This window comes from Pinus tabuliformis, chromosome 9 (genome assembly GCF_031772625.1).
Source record: "Pinus tabuliformis cultivar Carrire ecotype Pingquan chromosome 9, CPIR1, whole genome shotgun sequence".
NCBI classification, from domain to species: domain Eukaryota; kingdom Viridiplantae; phylum Streptophyta; class Pinopsida; order Pinales; family Pinaceae; genus Pinus; species Pinus tabuliformis.
In genome coordinates this window covers 473,964,282-473,983,807 of record NC_142307.1, presented here as the reverse complement: position 1 = coordinate 473,983,807, position 19,526 = coordinate 473,964,282, and the positions used below count along the sequence as shown (strand labels likewise).

The 19,526-nt window shown below is 38.1% G+C and overlaps 1 protein-coding gene and 1 pseudogene across 1 annotated transcript in view; both read right to left on the bottom strand.

Annotated features, from left to right (window-relative positions):
• Window positions 1-19,222, bottom strand: part of LOC149149258 (uncharacterized) — a gene marked incomplete at its 5' end in the record, with an annotated part of 437,403 nt that extends 418,181 nt beyond the window's left edge. Inside the window, one exon of the mRNA XM_089442431.1 lies at window positions 18,943-19,222. Coding sequence (XP_089298557.1) covers window positions 18,943-19,222 — 280 coding nt within the window. The remainder of the gene's footprint in view (window positions 1-18,942) is intronic.
• LOC149149259 (RNA polymerase II C-terminal domain phosphatase-like 1) lies at window positions 739-2,719 on the bottom strand (annotated as a pseudogene).
• Window positions 19,223-19,526: the final 304 nt, after the last annotated feature.

Below are 19,526 nucleotides of genomic sequence, written 5' to 3'. Positions count from 1 at the left end.
AGGTTTGGTTTTTTTTGTATTTTTTTAACTTTATAAAGTTTATTATAAAATAACTTTAAAAGTTACTTTATAATAATTTGATACTTGATGATTTTTCAAGCTCGTATTAATATATATATAGACAGTCATCGTACGGATTTATTGAATTTTTTTTATAATTTTTTAAATATATAATTAATTAATTAATTAGGTTTGGTTTTTTTTTTGTATTTTTTTAACTTTATAAAGTTTATTATAAAATAACTTTAAAAGTTACTTTATAATAATTTGATACTTGATGATTTGTCAAGCTCGTATTAATATATATATAGACAGTCATCGTACGGATTTGTACCATCGTGATCAATTGAGGGTATGAAGGGTTTGTTGACATGATTGGAATCTCATAATTATATTTACTGCAGCACTTTGAAAGTGTATCATTTCTTAAGCCCTTTGCGATAAAATTCATGTCGAATATAATCATGCCCATCATGTCCAGTACCACCATGCATTCGTTCATTACAGGAATGGACAAAATTTGCTTCCTCGAAGTTAAAGTGGGGCTCCAGATCATAATGTGAGAGCCACTCCATCATTTTCTTATAAACATGAACTACAATCATGAGCAATTGCCAATACTCTAATCCGACTGGCTCGTTCAGTGGAACTTTCTTGTACGTTACCAAGAATTATGTTGGGATTTTCTCCACGTGATCTCAGTCCATTCTTAGGATATCTTCTTGGAGAAGGTAGTATCTAAGGTGCCCCACGTGACAAATTTGCAAGATTAATCTTTTTATTTGCCTGAACTGACATTGGCCTTGGAGAGCTCGCACAATATCTAAAAGCCCAGATTGCAATTACCATATAATACACGTTTCGTTGCACTAAGTAACTTTCTCCATATAGTTTACAATGTAAATGGGGCTTTGTCCGAAAACACAGAATATCCGCAGATTGTATGAGACGTTGGACGAAAATGGGGACGATAAGTTGATTGTACCTTAAATTAATTGCTCCTTGAATAGACTCGAAATGGATATCTTGGAAAAGAAGACTAAGACCTTCCAAAGTGCACATTTCCTTGAGGGTTTCAATGGCATTATATGACTTTTTAGACTCTTGAGGCAACCTCTATTCACCATTTTTTGACTACCCTCAAGTACTTGAGATGGGCATGTCATCTTCCTTAGGTGCACCAACAAAACCTATAGCGCTCGAAGTTTCTCTTAAACCATCATCATCACCCCATGCATGAAAACTTGAATCTATGTACCCACACCCCCAAGTGCCACTCCTGATCCAAGTTGTGACATATATTGACTTGCCATGTATTTAAGAGCATCTTCAGATGCTCGATGTTGTGCTTCCTTCTTGGTTCTACCTATGCCTGCACCCACTTTTTCACCACTAAACAGGACCTCAACCGAAAAGTCAAGCTCCATTGTTATATTCAGCAATGAAATAAATTCCATTGTTGCACCACACTTCACAGCAATTTCTTGCAAAACACCTACAATATTGGAAGCAATCAATGCATTCACTTGTCCAGGTTTGAGGTTAGATGAAGTTTTGTTCATAGAGAAATCTTCATCTTCTGAATGCAAAAATGAATCTAGAATCATGTGATTGTTTATGAGTTTGTCATCTCCAAAATATCCATCTTCAGATAACCGTCTTTTAGATGCATCAAAACACCTATCATTGGTAAGAGAATTCTCTAGACCATGATAATAAGAAGGTTGTGGGAGTCGTTACTTATCAAAAGAGAGAGAATCAGGTTGAAGAGGAGGTCCTTGAGATGGCCTTGTAATTTGCCTATGACTCATCTCCTCCTCTGGTCCAAGCCATCCACCAATAGCTTGATTTGGAGGCAATGTAATTTTCAATGGCCTAACTAGGAAAGGAATATCAACAAAATTATGCTCCCCAATGTCTTGGTCGTGTTGTAATATGAGAAGTCACCTTCATGTATTCGGATCCAATTCAAAATTATGGACTTCACCTTCTTCTCTACTTGGTGAACCTTGCACACCAGATTCTATACCATTGTGGGTTTGAGAGATAAAAGGTTTAACTGCTGCAATCCCCTAAGAATAATCTTGATTCTGCTCAATTGCGAGATCCATATAAGATGGTTATGCCTGATTGTTAGTTGAAGGTACAACAGTTTGTTGCATCTGATCAACCGGATGTGTCGTCATTTTTATATCTTGATTGTCTACAACATTAGAGGTAGCGTCAGGTTGTACAGCTGCATTCGATTCTAGTGGGTTAAGCCTCCTTTCCTCCTGTGAATCAACCATGCCCTCTGGCAAAGGTAGATATTTATTCGCATTGAGATCATCATCTGAAATCAAATAATTGTTGACATTAGGTGCGGGAGATAGGCTTTTTACATCAGCCATCTTTTGCAAAAGACCCTCATCAAAATCCTTGAAAAAACCACCTCATACATTACAAGCAACATTCCTTGCAACACACAATACTGGAACAGGGCAACTGGTCTCTGCTTGTGGAGCATAATATGGTGCAAATGCTGGAACAACATGGACAGGAGGTTGATCTTTGTTAGCTACAAGACTTTCTTCTTCTTCACAAAAGCACTCTTAATAGACAAGGCGACATCCTTTCCATCCCAACTTTTTGCATCCCAATGATCTTCCTCCTCTTCTATTACTAATTTATCTTCTTCCATTTCCACATCTGGCTGAATCTCAACAAGCTCAACCTCCATTGTACCAGCCTCTTCTGGTATGTGGTTGTCATCCAGGGCAATATTGTTTCTGTAGTCATTGCGACCAGCTTAGCTGACACAGCATCAGTAACAATTGGATCGTGTCCCTTCTGCTTTGTTTCATACTTTGTTTTCTTGCATGCTCTATCGTTAGCCTCTTTCATGTCAATGTTCTCCTCTGTTAGACATGTTGCATATGCTTCAAGATGTTGATTTTGCAAATGATCTTTTTATTTGTTGTAATGATTCTCGAATTTCACTTAACAGCTCAATTGGAGATTTATGATATTCACTTAATTCCATGATTTTAGGACCTAAACTTAATGGCAAATTGTGCGGCAAATAACGTCCAAAGGCTCGCATGGCTCTGATACCATCGTAGCAACAAAACTTAGAGTTGTTTGTGCTTTCAATATAAAATACACAAAGGTATTTGTAAATAGTATTTTATTAATAATATGAAATGTACAAGGATGAATGAATGTTACAACGAGGACCCGTTTATATACTTAGGCAAGTGCCCATTCATGAATGGTCATGTCCTTAGGGGCATGCCTCTTCATTTATTAATCATTAATTAACTACAATTATGATTTACTATTCTTTCATTTATATTTATTCTATTTTAATTTGTAACACAAAAGAACCCCAGATTTGGCAGATGCCAGGGAAAACCCCAAGATTGGGAAAACCCTTTGATAAATTCTTCTTATTATTATATCAAATACTCAACAGAGAGAGAGCACAAAAAATCAAAGTTAACTTGCCAAACCAAAGTCAAAACAACCCTAACAAATCTGCAGTCAACTGTAGTGAAGTTCAGACCTAACCAGAAAGTCAAATATGGTCAATGCAGTAGCAAAACATCACCTTTGAAGCTAGGTCAAAGGCAGTCAAACTCAGCCTCCCTAACTGGTTAAACAACAATCAAAACAATCATCCAAACAACAGTCAAACTCGGTTAACTTAAGTCAACTTCTGTAGTCAAACAAGTCTGCAGTCAACACAGGTCAAAGTGCCCAGAAATTCTCGGTTTTTGTGCCAAACAATACAGCCAGACAAAAATGAAAAATTTCCCACAAAAATCGCAGTCAAAGGATGAGTCAAAGTTCCTGGTCAACGCTAGTCAAACCCTGCAACAGCTCTAAAAATTTGGCCCTGCAATCTACCCAAAATATTTGTCCTCTTTGCCACACGTGTGAGAGAAAAGATATGCCCACTAGTTGTATGAACCAACGAGAGAAGGAGAGAGGAGTGTGTGAGTGAGTGAGGTGCCAAATGAGCTTGGAAGTCACTTATATTTACACAAGTAGTTGAGGGTGAAGTGACATGTCTCTTAGGCTTCATGAGCCTACAGGATGATGTGGCCAACTTTGACAATTTGCACATGTGTGGGCATAAATTCAAAAACACATTTATGCTTGTCCAAATTTGATGACCTTTATGTAAATTTTGGTCCTCTCAAAAAGAGGAATTCAATGCAATCATCATCTCCATCAAATGAGTTGCCCAAAGTGGAATTTGGCCCTAGTTGCCAATTTTAACACTCCCTCTCAACTAGGGACAATTCCACCTGCCAATACATCCATCATCATCAATCATCATGTTATCCTGTCGTCACGAACCAGCGTTGTATCTCGTCTCAACTCTGCTGAACATTGATATAGATAATGAAGAAGAATCGATCGAGAGTGATTCACAAGACCTTACCACTCTCCACTGACAAAAGTCAGTCCAGGGGTAGAACCCCAATCAGACTTGATCCCAGATCAAGTTGTTGAACATCGTGCATCCTAGAAATAGGGAGTACGGCAGTACATGATGCGTCCATCTGTAGTGTTATCGTCCCTATCCACTTCTCCCAACTCATTGGACAGATGAGAGGTACTTCCCATGAGTCCTAGCCTACATGGATAGGATGTATGTTGGGGCATCCGCAGGAGAAGGTGAACCACTCATCCTGCTCATGTGCCATAGGAGAAGGTGAACCACTCATCCTATGCATATATCATCAATCATAGGGGCAGGTGAACCACTCACCCTACACACATGTCATCAATCATAGGGGAAGGTGAACCACTCACCCTACACGCATGTCAACCATCATGGGGTATCACAGGCAAAGGTTAACCACTCACCCTGTACACAACGCACCTATAGGGGAAGGTGAGCCACTCACCCTATGGTCGTTCATAGCTCCAAGAAGTACCCCAAGCCCCCAGCAGCTCCCAGAGCTCAATGTTCAACTCAAGCAGGATCCTCATGGGTGGGTCCATCCACGACTCCAAGTCTCTCTTGGAAGATGAAGAATTTGACCTACCCCAAGGGCTTCGTGAGGATGTCAACTACCGACTCATTGATCCTGATGTGTTGGAGCCTTATTGCTCCCGTTATACCATATCCCAGATAAAGTGGTACCTGATATCAATGTGCTTAGAGCAGTCATGGAACACGAGATTCTCTGAAAAGCGAATCCCACTTTGGTTATCGCAATAGATCACGGTGGTATCCAGCAAATGCTCAAATAGCTCACCAAAGAGATTCCTCAACCAAACAACTTCACAACAGGCCAAACTAGCTGCAATGTATTTGACCTCGACGATGCTTAGAGCAACCAATTTTCGCTTCCTGCTCATCTAAGAAATTGAAGCAGACCCCAATGGGAAGCAACATCTTGACGTGCTCTATCGATCCACCACACTACCAGCCCAGTCAGCATCAATATGTCCATGTAGCCTCAAATTCTGGGTAGTTTATCTCAGCCCATAGTTGATTGTGCCACAGAGATATCTCAAGAGATTCTTAGCATCAATCCAATGTATGTGATGAGGCTCAACCATAAATGGACTCAACGTATTCACAGCAAAGCATATGTCCGGACGAGAGTTTACCAAGAACATTAGTGTTGAAAAGTGTAACTAAGTTCGGTCTTCATAATGACATATGTAACTATGTAATTGATGTAAAGAAAAAATAAAATTATTTTTGTAGTACTTAAATCATGGGTTTCATGATCAAGGAATTTTATTTTAGACAAGGTTCCCATTGTGAACCTTTATGTTTTGTCATCTAGTCAAAAAAGTCAATTTGAGTCAATGTCATGTATGAAGGACCCTTCATGGGCAAGTTACATTTTTGTATGAGCCATTAAATGAATAGGAAGGCCCTCCAATACCAAGCAAAGACACCTCTCAAAAGACATGTTGGCTCACCCTCAAATCATGTCATCTTATATGCATGGGCAAACAACTATAAATAGGCAGCTCAGCGTCATCTCAAAAAGCAGATTTTCGGTCAAGATCAAGTCCGAAATAAGAAGTGCGAAGGTCACTTGGGAAGGAGCCTAATCATCAACGAAGAGAGAAAGAAGGAAAGTGATGTCTTTGGCATCATTTTGGATCTATTTTTGGGTTATGTTGATCTCACATGTGCAAAGAAAGGGATTGTCTCTACTGCAGAAGAGGCCGAAGTATTGCAGTCCCATTGGAAGGTCAAGACAAGGAGGAAGCAAAGGTGTATCTCAAGCCGAATTGCCAAGGATGCAGCCTCCACCTAAAGCGAAGGAAATCAAGGTTCCAATCTTGATGATTCACACATGCTATGGTTTCTGAAGGAAGCTGAGAATTGCAAGAAGCCGAAGTCTAAGGAGCAGTCGAGGAGGAAAGAAGAAATAGCAAATTGACCATCGTTGACTCAAGGAAGGAAAGGGTCAAGCTAAGAAGCTTTGCGTCTTGGTCTTGGAGTGGCAAATGTGAAAAATTATGTTGCAGTGATTGATTTATTTCTCCTACTTATTTACAATAATAAGTTATTTACCAATTCTTCAGTAAATATCAAAATAAATTCTGCTGCAGACTTCACAAATTATGAACTGAGAAAAGCAAGAGAAACACCAGCACATGACCAATCACATTGACACACTTGTTTTTGGACAATAGTCCCCGGAAAAACCCAATGCGGGAAAACTGGTATAGCAGATCTGAGGGTTTCTATTATTGGTAGTAAATTTCTGAATAGAAGTTGGATGCCCCAAAGAAATGGCAATCCACTCAGAGAAGATAATTGATAGAAAAAAATAGTGAGAATTTTCTCACACTAAATTTGGAGATTTTTCATTGGCCCCAACTCCTGGATGACCCACTGCGTAGTCTCTGCGTGAGCCTACGCAGTCACTGCGTGGCTTCTGCGTGGAGACTCCCTCTGACTGCGTCACCCTTGCTTTTGTTGTGTCTGTTGCTGAGAAATCGAGATTTCATCTGTCAATCACCCACAGTGATTCCTGACACTGATCTCTGCTATCCCCTAGCAGTTTTGCGTCAACCTCCTCCAGTTGTTGCGTTGTCCCTCCTTGGCACTGTGTTGCCTCTGTGATCCTTCATTGTCTTGTCTGAACTATATTCACTGGAACTGGAAATTACTTCCTTCCAGTACTCCCTGTAATCATCATTGCTTGATCACTTGTTCGAATTCCTTAGCCAAACCTGCCCTAGGAATATCGAACTGACTGATCAACCCTCTGAGTGTTTTCAAATGAACCCCGAGCCTCCTCCTTATACTTTTCTCATTGAGACTTCAAAGGCCAAGATTAAGTCTCTAATATTATAACATTCTCACCTATATTTTGATTAATACTCATTAATATTTTAATTTTCCTAAGTTTAGACTTGGGAACCAAATTAAATATATTAATTATTTTAATAAAATACAATCCAGGTGGAATTTCACCAAACGATTTTTGGGTTCTTTAGAACTCATGTGCCTTAGCCTCTCCACCAATTTTCATGGCTAGAGCACATTCGATGCTACCAAAAACTAACAGCAAATAGGTCAAGGGTCTTGGTCTTGGTATTCATCAATTGAAGTCTCTATAAGAAGAAGAATTTGTTTAGGTTTTCCTCTCAAGAGGGAGAGGTTTTGGCCTTGGCTGATAGCCTATATTCTGTCTCTTGTCTCTTTATGGTTTATGCATTGGTAGTTGTTGGATGAATAAGAACACTATAAATAACATAAGGAAGAGAAGATCCTAATCTAAGAAGTAAAAAGCATTCACAAGTAGTTATATAAAGAAGAGAAATCATCTAATAGCTATGCCCTAGATTTCTCAATATGGTATCAAAGGTAAGGTGACAAAGTCAAGAAAGGTTGTCTTATCAAGGGACACTCAAGGATCAAATCTCAAGAAAGACATCAAAGCAAGAAGATCATCAACAAAGTCAAGATCTACAAGAAAGCAAAAAAATCCTAGATCGAAGAAAAGGTCTACATCAAAAGGAAATCTTGGGAACCTCCATTCATCATCAAAAAACCATAAAGACCCTCATTAAGTTGAAGAGATCTACGAATCAAGGTAGCTTGAAGTTTATTCATCCAAGAGAAGCACTTCAAGACCAAGATCACATCATCATCTTGAAGAAAGTAAAAACCCTAGTTCAATAAAAGAAGCATTCCTGGGATCCGCTCTCAATCATCACCTCAAAGATTTTGAGGTTGAAGTATCTTGAAGACTACTCATCTAAAGGAAGCTAGACCAAAAGGCGTTGTCATCATCAATAAAGAAATTTCCTTTTTTTATTGAAGCAAGGATTTCATCTGGAAGAATATCATCCAAGAAGCATTAAGACATCTTCATCAATCATCATCAACAAAGGGATCAAGTTGAAGATTCTATCTTCACTTGAAAAGTAAGTACCTTTTCTTCTATAATCTAATCTAGTAAAATGACTTCATTTTCCAAGGAGATCTATAAGTTGGTTGGGTCATCGAACTTCTTTGCATGGAAAAGGAGGATAGACATACTCCTCGAAGAAAATGAAGTTATTGATCATGTCAATGGAAAAGTCTCCAAACCATCTAAAGATCAAGCAATATCTAAATACATGGAAAGGGATCTAAGGGCTCAAGAGATTCTTATGGAGTCTGTCAAAGATCTCCTCATTCCCTATATAGCAGAGCTGGAGACATCAAAAGAGATATATGATAAGATGATAGAACTATTCTCTAAAAGTGCGATAAGAAAGATCATATCACTTAGATATGATCTATACAAATTGAAGGTATCAAAGGATATCTATATGTCTCTCAAAAGCATCTCAAATAAGAACTCAACTGCAAGATCTAGGAGAGATGATATCTGATAAAGAAATGGTCTCCATTGTTCTAAATGAATTAACCGTTGAACAAGGTAACCTCGTATCAAATGCCCATAAAGAATAGAAAGTTATCCCATTCTACAACTTGTGGTTTCTATGCAAGATAGAAGAAGACAGGTTAAAGGCAAAAAGTGATGAAGGACCAAGTGGAAGCGGTCAAACATTTACTAAAAAGAAAGGGAAGTTCGGGAAGCATCGTTCTCAAGAAAACATGGCTAAAATTCAATGTTATGGATGTCAAGAATATGGGCATTACAAGAGAGATTTTCCTAAGATTAAGGAGGACAATATCGAAAGAGGAAGAGAAGAAGCCCATATCACCGAAGAAGTGGAGGAAGTTGAAAAGAACAGATCCAAGAAAGAGGAAGTAAGTGATCTCCACTATGACTGAGATAGTATTCCTCACATAAGTTATTTTCAAGTTCCTAAGTCTTCTGTTGTAACATATGGCTATCATAATTCACTAAGAAAAATGATGGGATGCATCATGGCATCATAGAAGCATTGAATGGAAGAGCTTGTGACATCATCATAAAGAAGCATGAAAGATGGTTGAAATTGGAATATATGGCAGCCAACTATGGCAGAATATAGCTCTTGAGAACCTCATGGGAAACATAAGTGGCACTTCTGGAAAGGAAAAGGTCATCCAGGTCAAAGTCCACCATACATCAGTCAAACGAAAACATTTGTTGGACGGGGATACTCTAGATCCTCAAGATTCTCTGATGGAATCTTCATCAAAAAGTTCACCAATCAAGAGGGGAAGCAAGTGTTTCATCAAAGAAATCCAACTTGTGGAATTCATGGGATGGATGGTATGATGACTTAAGAGGTGAAGCAGATCAAGGGATTGAAGTTCTGTCAATCAAGGAAGATGTTGAAGAAAGCCTAGATGACACAAAGGAAAATGAGGATGTATGCTTACATTCGATATTGTAGAGTCATGTCATATGGTTGCAGGTAACATGGATCAATGCTCTATCTTGAGAGCATAATAAAAAATAAGGATCTCCTCCTTCGAAGCGATGCAAGAATGCATGGGTCACACACATTAACTAGATGAAATCAACATAATATGTCCTCATATGTAATATTAGGTGGTTGACAATAATTGGAGTAACTCTTATTGTAAGTTCCTATGAATGCAATGTGTAAAAGAAAGGAAGGAAGAGATTGTGGAACGTGCAACCATGGAAAAGGCAATCAACATCCGAGAACCAAGAGATCTGACTAGGATGTCTCCAAGAAAGATATGTAGACTCTCATGAAGTTTGGAAAAGAAAGACACCCTTGAAAATATATATCTTTGGGAGATGTGTCGATATGTATGCAGGATGTTGATGCAAACTAGAAGATGTCATGATAAAACACCATCACAAAGGTAATCTTGACTTAATGTTCATTCCTTTATTTTTGAATAATATCTAGATGGGCTTATCCAGGACTGTCGAGGGAAGATCTATGGATGTCTTCCACCACTGATGCCCATGTAGTAGGATGAAAGATCCTTAAGGAAACATGGCATGAAGAAGGCAGCATGGCATGAAGGAAGGCCAGATATGAACTGTTGGATCACTTTCCAATGATGACATGACTGATTCATGGATGAAAGTGAGAAACTTTGTATATTTGTGTATAATGGTTTGATTCATATGGATGAACATGTGTGTGTGTGTGTGTGTTTTCTTTTCAAAATTTGTCTATTTATGTATTTTTTGGTCGACGATTTTTTTTCCAATTCCAATCTGGTTTCTGGATTTCGGGGCAACAAGGTCCATGGTCGGGGGCCAAATGCACATGTTGCATAATGGCATAGGCCCTACTAAATTTCAATGCACCAAACAAAAACTTATGGTCACTCTCCCAAATTTTGCAAATTTTGGAGCCCTTTAGGCAAGCACTTGTACACACTGCCACTTTATCAACTTCTTATCTATGCCTCTAAAAATTGGACCTAAAACATTGTGATCTATCATCTTTCCATTTCCATAGGTAGCCTCAATTCCAACCTTTTGATCTCCAATTACGATAGTTTCACTAAAATTACTTACAAAAACCCTTACTTGCACTTCCTATAGCTTTGAAAATATAACAAATGGGGGTTTGAAATTTTGACCATATATTTTGCATTATTTCCTCTTTCCAACCCTTCAACTCCCGCCCAATTTCAATATTTCAAACAAGGCCTATAACAAAAAAGGTAAGATAGCTCTTTTCACAATGTGAATTCAAGGATCATTTGCTTTGATACCAAATGTTATCAACACAACACTCAAAATAGTATGATAAATTAGAATACACACAATGTACACCAAATATAAGCATGAAGCACAACACCAAAATTGATAGTAGAGATGAGTTAAAATTATTCCTTAGGAAAACCTCCTCCAAATAGCCAAAGTATATCCATATATTAAAATCATATCCTTGTATATGATAATGACTATATTAACCTATATACACACACAGACAATTTACACCCATTGCCAATGTAGCCCACCTATATCGTCAACCTACCATTTACATAACCATTAAGCACCATTACATATACGTTAGCCATATCTATACCTCCATTAGTGTAATTATAGTTGACAAGGCAGTATTTTTTGTCCCTGCTAAGTAAGATTGCATCCACCATGTATATACATGGACTTCTAAACACTACATCATGCACACCAAGTGGCACCACATCTACCTCCACTTCAACAATGCAATTTGCACGAATGAAAATCTGATCTTGCACTAGTTAGTAACTCTCATCTCTACATCCTTTTTTTTCCTGTCCCAATGGTAAAGAAAAGGATGGTCATGTACTTCTAATCCAACCATATTCATCAAATCTTTACTACAAGGTTAGTCTGCAAAGAGGTGTCAAATAAAGCATCCACCTTCTTCTTCTTGACTTGGACCTTGATATGGAATTGTTTTATCATTTCAATCTCCTCCTTGTCTTCAAGGCTACTCATGTCCACCTCCCTTTGTATTACAATGGATGAAATCTTGTAGTCAACATATGAGTTTCTCTCTCCCAAGTGCCTCTAACCCTCAGTTAGAATGTTCATTTTGGAATTTGTATTGTGGTTATTTAGGTTCAACTCAGGATGTAGCTCCCAACACTTGTCTCTAGAGTGCCCATCAATTTTATGGTCATTATTGGATCCTTGGATTGGTGTCCAATGGCAGTAATGTTCTCTCCCTTTCCACTTCTTCTTTCCTTCCTTAGAGGCACCCTATTGATTTTATATGCTTAAAGCCTCTTGGTTGTTCTTTCTTCTTGTCCATCGTCAAGTATTATACTTGCACTCAAAGTTCATCAAGTACTATACTTCAGTACTACATCAAGGTTCTTGGGAGATAATCCCAACTAAATGGTTTGTTTTCTAAACTTGTTAGTGTACGCACACACTCTATCCTTGTTTGTCAGTAATAATGTGTCCTCGAATCCAACAGTGACCTTCATATCCAACAAGGTAAAGTCAAGACTTGATGAGAGTTTTAAATACCTCTCACTTAGTTTTTGGTGGATCACTTTCCAATTTAAGCATATTTGTATAAAGCATTCCCACCAAGTTTGGTTATGACCTTGTAGCTTCACTAGGGAAAATGATATATTTTTCTCTTCTCCTATGTTATGCACAACGAAGTACACTTCTAATTGTTGCAGCTATTGATTCAAATTCATAGCGATGATCTCATCCCTTGGAATACTATTGTATTCATCCACCAAGGCTAGAATTTAAGACAACATTCTTTACACTAATGTATGGGTCCTACGATATTCCAAAAAAAACCCCAAATAACATTGCATTAATACTAGTATGACTTCTAATTCTAAATTGTTGTGGATAATTGACTAGACAGTTTTCCATAACAAATATCCAAATGCCATTATGAAAATGGTGAGCTTGTACTCTATTATGTAATGTTTACTTGTGATTAATATCTAATAATATAAACATATTTTGTTTGATATGAAAACTAATTGAGAAAAATAAGAGAAGCAATAGTAAAAATGTGCACACAATGAACACAAGGTGTACCCTAGAAAACCCGACGCAGGATAACCAGCAAGAGAGAATGAGGATTGTACCTCGTTCTTTTCTTCTTAAAATAATAACATAAGATGCAAAGAAAGACTTACTCAATATGGAGCAATGTTATCAGAACCAAATCGGTCATCGAACCGGAAAACCTTGTGGATCGGGAACCGATCAGAACTGGTTTAAAAAAAATGATTTACCAAAACCACATAAATATTCATATTTTAAAGAAAAAACAGATATATTCATGTGCATCCATATGAAACCAAACCATTTATACACAAACATGCAAAAGTTCTCATTTATATAGCAAGTAATAGTGCATATAACCAAAATAGCACTTAGTGCAAAACATCACTAAACCAAAAATGTTACAAACATCAAGAAGCAGGCTCTAAAAGGCCTTTATAGTCCAAAATAACATGATAGATCATAGTATTATCCTACAGCCTACAATACTACAAGTTGCAACTACAGTGAATCGATGATCAAATCATCAATCATCATCAGAATCATCATTTGATTCCTGATCATCCTCCTCGTCCTCATTTGAAGAATGAGTAGCATCCAAGTTTGCAACGGGATTATGGCTTGATTCCCCTGGCCCTGAAGCTGCTACTGGTGATTCTGATATATCTGCCTCTACATCCTGTGGAGGTGGGTCCAAGTCCAACCAAGAAAGCTCTTCGTTGTCGAATATTGGTGCTTGACTCTCCACAACCCATTTTGATGTTCGATCAAAGTCACCCAAGACAATGTTTCTTGATTCAAGGGTTTTATTCAGCAATTCGTTGCGCCTCAACCTAACGGTGTATTGAACAAAAACCATGTCATTTAACAGCTTTTGCTCCAAACGAAGCCTCTTCATAGTGTGTATACGCTCAAACACACTCTCCAACAGCTCTCTAAGACTCCAATCAACTCTTCAAATCTGCAAAAAATCTCCCTCAGAACAACCCTACAAAAAACTCTACGAATTCTCCTCACCGAACTTAGCTCAAGAATTGCAAGACTCGAATGAATAGTGTGAGTGAAATAGAGGGAATGGGGGTGTTTAAATAGCTTTGGGGGGGCTAGAGTAGCGTTAGAAGCTAGGAATAATAATAATAAATTAAAAAAAAATATGTCTAAGTCGCGCGGTCGCGGGCCTTGTGAACCAGTGGAACCGGTCCAATACCGAACTAGCTGGTTCAGTACCGAACAAGCGGGTACAATGACAAAACTAGCTGGTTCGGTGACGAACCAGCCTTTTCCGGTTTGGAGGGACGGTTCGGACCGGTTTTGCTCCCAAACTGGTCAAACCAGCCAATTCCGATAACACTAATAAGGAGTGTGCTATGCTACTATAGGATTAAACTTTTCCTTTGTTCTACCCCCCTCCTCTGATCTACTCAACTACGGAATAGCAAATCAATTATGTAGGGACAAAACCCAATAGTCACAATAGTAAAAACAAACACACAATGAGCATAAGATGAACCCAGGAAAACTCGATGTGGGAAAAACCAACAAGAAAATAAGGATTCTGCCTTGCTCCTTTCCTCTCAAAATCATAATGCAAAATAGAGAGAAATATTGACTCAATATCAACTAGAATAGGCATTGTGACCTAAGAGGCTACTAAAGGGTAAAAAATTTCCTTTGTTCTATTTGGATATCCCACTCCTCTGCTCTACTCAATTATGGAACAATAAATCAATACCTAGGAATGGAAACCCAAAATTTGTAATGTTAGCACTTTGTAATTCCTCCAGGCTAAGGAGAGGAGCCCAATGGTAACCACAAACCACTTTGAAACTAAAATCTAGCCCTTCCAGCTTCAGATAGGGCTCTCTCTATATGAATTTTCAATCACTTAGATGATTAGTAGTCTTAGGTTTTAGGCTACAGATTTTAACTGTTTGATGGCAGGGAAGAGGGAAAATCCATTGGGCATGGAGTCATATTAAGCTAATGATTTTCAGTGATATGATGGGAAAATGAGGAATCCTTAGACAGGGGCAAGGTAGGCAATCCTTATGGTGTCTTTGTCAAATTTCATTGTAGAGAGGTGAGAAGAGGAGTAGTGGAATTGATAACATCTAAAGCATCTAGCTGAGGATGAATTTTAGATATTACAATGGAGGAAAAACACTAAAATGTTCAGTTAGCCATAACAGAGCACTTAAAAGTGAATTCTAAAATAAATTTTGCTTAACTAAACATTGAAGACATGATATTTAAGCATGGAAATAACATAATATAATGAAACAAAAATAGGAGATAAACATCACCATAAAAGACTGACACATGAATCCCTGAACAAGTAGACTTCATCCTTCATCATTCACTAAAATTTTTTAATGAAAATGTACAATGCTCAATGTCTTCTCTATCAAACCCTGACCAACCAACTTTCTCAATCAAAATTACATCATATATATGTGTGTGTGTGTGTGTGTGAGAGAGAGAGAAAATATTAGTTCCCCCCTTTAGGAACCAAATTCCCCAAAAAACACTTTGTTTGTTGCTTGTAGCAACATATCTAGAACGACTTTCTACAAATTAGGGAACTATTTGACTAGCATTAATTACATGGAAATCTTTAACAAAATACATTAAATTTCTTCAAAAAGATGAGGCTCAAATCCCTAAACTACTTAATACCATTTGTCATAACCATAAAAAACTGCTTGAATGAGGTTTGGAGTCAATTTGAATGCAGAATTGCATGACTGTTTGGTAGCGGAGCAAATTTGTTGCGTTACCTCCTTCAAAAAAAACGCAATAGAAGCGCAGCGAGTTCACCCTTTGTGCATTTTTTACCATAAGCCTGAATAAAAGCTACTTCCTTCAAAGTAGTCGGGTCGTCCTCTAGCGTCACATGCAGTGGTTCGAGCACTTTCAACATTCCCTCTACATTACACTCACCAAAATATAAACGACTAGCTTCTTCCAATGCTTCATGCCACAGTATAGCTACTCTGATGAGCCCCTTTGAAACCAACTGAACCTGATCCACCAGAACACCACTATGTTGCCGCACTTGATCAACAATTTCTGAAGCAATACTACCAACCATGTATCAATATCAACTAATGAAAACCCTTCTTGCACTTAACACCTGTTAACTTGGCGATGATTTGTCGTGTGTTTACATGAGGTTTATACCACATGCATTGGAAGCTGCAAATTTTAGGCGTTTATATACGCCCATGGTTATAACAACAGCCGATGCATTGAGCATTATGACCCTTGTGGGCTCCTCCCTTGTGACTTGGCGCTTAGCGCTTGATATGGTTGTTGGCTTATGTGTGATTTGGTAGTTGGTACTAACTTGTGTTGTATTGTTGTGTTAGGTGCCTAGTTCGACAACTTGTAGAGTTGCTTGTAAAATTGGAGATTGGGCCTTTAGGCCCAATAATTTTATAAAATAAGAACTGTATAAAAATAACTGAAACCCTGTTGAAAGCCCAAGAGACCCAAAAAAAAAACAAAATGGGCTAATAAAGCCCAAATCTTTTTATCTTTTTATATTTCCCAAAACAATGGTGCCAACATCTGCGAAATTTCGATAGTTTCAAAAGTGCCACGAAAATTCCATGTCGCTGCATAAACCCCAAAACGCCACAAAATGAGTGAATTCAATCATAAATGGCATGAAAATTATAGAGTGCTAACATGCAACATTAAAAATGGGCACACAGTGTACCCTGGAAACCTAATGTGGGAAAACCCAACAAGAAAATGAAGATTATGCCTTGTCCTTTTCTTCTCAAAATTATAATGCAAGAAACAAGAAAGATTGACTCACTATGGAGTACAATAGACATTGCAACCAATGATAGGCTAGTACAAGATCAAATTCTTCTTTTGTTCTATTCGAATATCCCACTCCTCTGCTCTAAGAAGCTATGGAACAACAAATCAATACATAGAAATGGAACCTCTAACTTCCCTTGAAGTTTAGCTTTTAACAAGACCTGATGGTCATCTAGGATTAGTGTTACGATTTTTGGATGCCCTAACTCTCAACTAGAGATAGGGTTTTGGATCCTCTATAATTTTCTTGAGAGTAATGAGTATGGCACACATTTGAGTAATTGGCGTTGATGTGGCATCCACTTGGTACTACAGTGGTCAAAGAATAGGGCATCTTGTCAAAGGCATAACTACCTCATATAAGCTCCAATTGATTTGCTCTTTGGATGAGTGGCAAAGCATCGACGGGTTGTGAACTTCATTTGCAAAGCTTCCGCCCCAAAAATAGTTGTTTAGTGCCCAAAGAAGGCTCCAAAAGTTTTAGCACCACAAATTATGAAAACAGGATCAACCCCTAAATTTGGCTCAACAATATAATGGCTCTTGTTTTCCACTCCAAACAGTACCGGAACAGAAGACAAATTATATTGTGATCCATTTGGATCATAGCTCCTCACAAATCAAAAAAAAAGAAAAAAGAAAAAAAAGCATTTAAGATTTACCCATAAAAACAAAAGACTATGTTCACAAACACCATTTAGTATTGGCCAGCCTTTCACTTCACAGGAATTTCCAAGAACGTATTGCAACCCTATTCACAGGGACAATTTACATCACTTTCAATTCAATTTATGAATGCACCATAAAAATATTCTAAACCTCCATTAGAACATCAAGATACAGTTAACATTGCATTTAATTGAAAATAGAAAGCTAAGCCTAAACAGAAAAACTCTCTCTAGCACAATATTTTGAAAATTCATAAAGCAGCCTCAAGGGAACTTTTCTCAGTAGCGCGAATTAAATTTGAACATTCACAAATCCAAATGTTAAACTTAACATCTAGCTGACAGTGAAAATTCCATTATTCATTGCAGAGAAAATAACCTGTCAAGAGCATCAAATTTAAAACATACCTTTATAAATTTGGCAGCCTCTGGTCCATTTTGCACATCAAAACTGTGAAAACAATCAATTAAATTGTATATGCAAGAGATGTGAGTAACTTTCAGGATCCATGGACGGTTGAAAAAAAATGATAGATGAAACACATAAATATCTCACGGAAATAAGCATGTAGATCTAATTAAAATCACAATAGAGTTAAATATAAGTTTTTAAGACCATTGGCTAGTAATGACAAACTCTCTATGCCTACGCTACATAAGTGTTGTACCTAGGACTATGATCTATTTAGTTATCACGATGATGTTTGATAGTTGCATTTAAGTATACAGTTTGGACAACCACCATAATAGGTGGTTGAACTAGACATTGTCTCTACCATGTGAGCAATTCATGGTCAATAATAATAACATTGAAAAGACATCGGATTTTAGCTTTCAATTCTCTCCTTTTGTAAATGTTTTGAATAGAATAACAGCATCGTTTCAAGGCGAGCACAGTCATCAGCAGGCATAGAGGAAGAAAATGAAGCCAAGTCCAGTGTTGAGGACAAGCTCATGGCATGTGCAGTCAACATCCACTGACAAGTTGAAGGACAAATCCATATTAATTATTTCTTAATGTGGACCCGAGTGAGGTTTTAAAAGACAAAAATTGATGTTGGAGAATTCAAATTAGAACCTTAAAAAATTTTGCTAAAAAAAAAATTAGAGAATGAAAATACTTGACATCCAGATCGTCAAAAACATCGAGGGTACAGGTAACAAAGGTTCAAAGGCAACGGCCTTGTAGACAAATGTCAAAACCAGACAAAGGCGTGTTCAAAGGCATCAAGGACATGCGGCCGTTGAAAACTAATGGACATCCAGGGGCACAGCCTCTACATCAAACATCAAAGACACAAGCATGAACTAGCCTACAACAGCCAGTTTTGCAGATGCCAGGAAAATAGCAAGCAAATGTGACATGGACAAGAAAAACATGTACAAGTTGATGGAAGAACAAAGGTTGAAAAACAAAAATAAAGAACAACATCATCAGAAAGTAGGCAGGATGCCACCATTGAAGAAGATAAAAGTCACAGGCATCTCTTTCACATTTCAACATTGTTCTGTGAAGTTTCACACGACACAGTGAACGCAGACAGTTAAAAGGAGAGTATTACCGTGATGCAGCAGAAGAAGAGGGCTTCGAATTTGCTTCCGACCATGAGTCCAGTGGAAAGAATCGACCCCCTTGATCTCCTCTTGTTCTGGAGCTGGAGCTTGAACTGGGGAGATTTTCTCGGGACTAACCTCCTCCTCCTCTGGGAGCTTTGGATTCTGGAAGTCTAAGGATAAATACTCCTCCGCCTCATCATCATTCGACTCCCGGTGCACATAGCTCTCCCCGCCACTAATCTCCCTCCTAACACTGTACAGGTCATCCCTGACGATGACGATGATTCAGAGATGAATTTTATTCTTTTGTTTAGGAAAGCAAGCTCTTCATCGTCAGGGATGACCTGTACAGTGTTCAGGAGGGAGATTAGTGGCGGGGAGAGCTATGTGCACCTCTTTTGTTTAGGAAAGCAAGCTCTTCATCGTCGCAGTAGTAGGTTCAGAGGTTTTAATGGAGGATTCGGGCTTCTTCGACTTCTTGATTTTGTTGGTGTAAACGGGAGAGGTGTCCGCCGCTTCGTTGAGTGATATATCAGCTGGACAAGGGGGATCGCAGGTTGTTGTGTTCGGGTCAAGCAGAGGCGACACA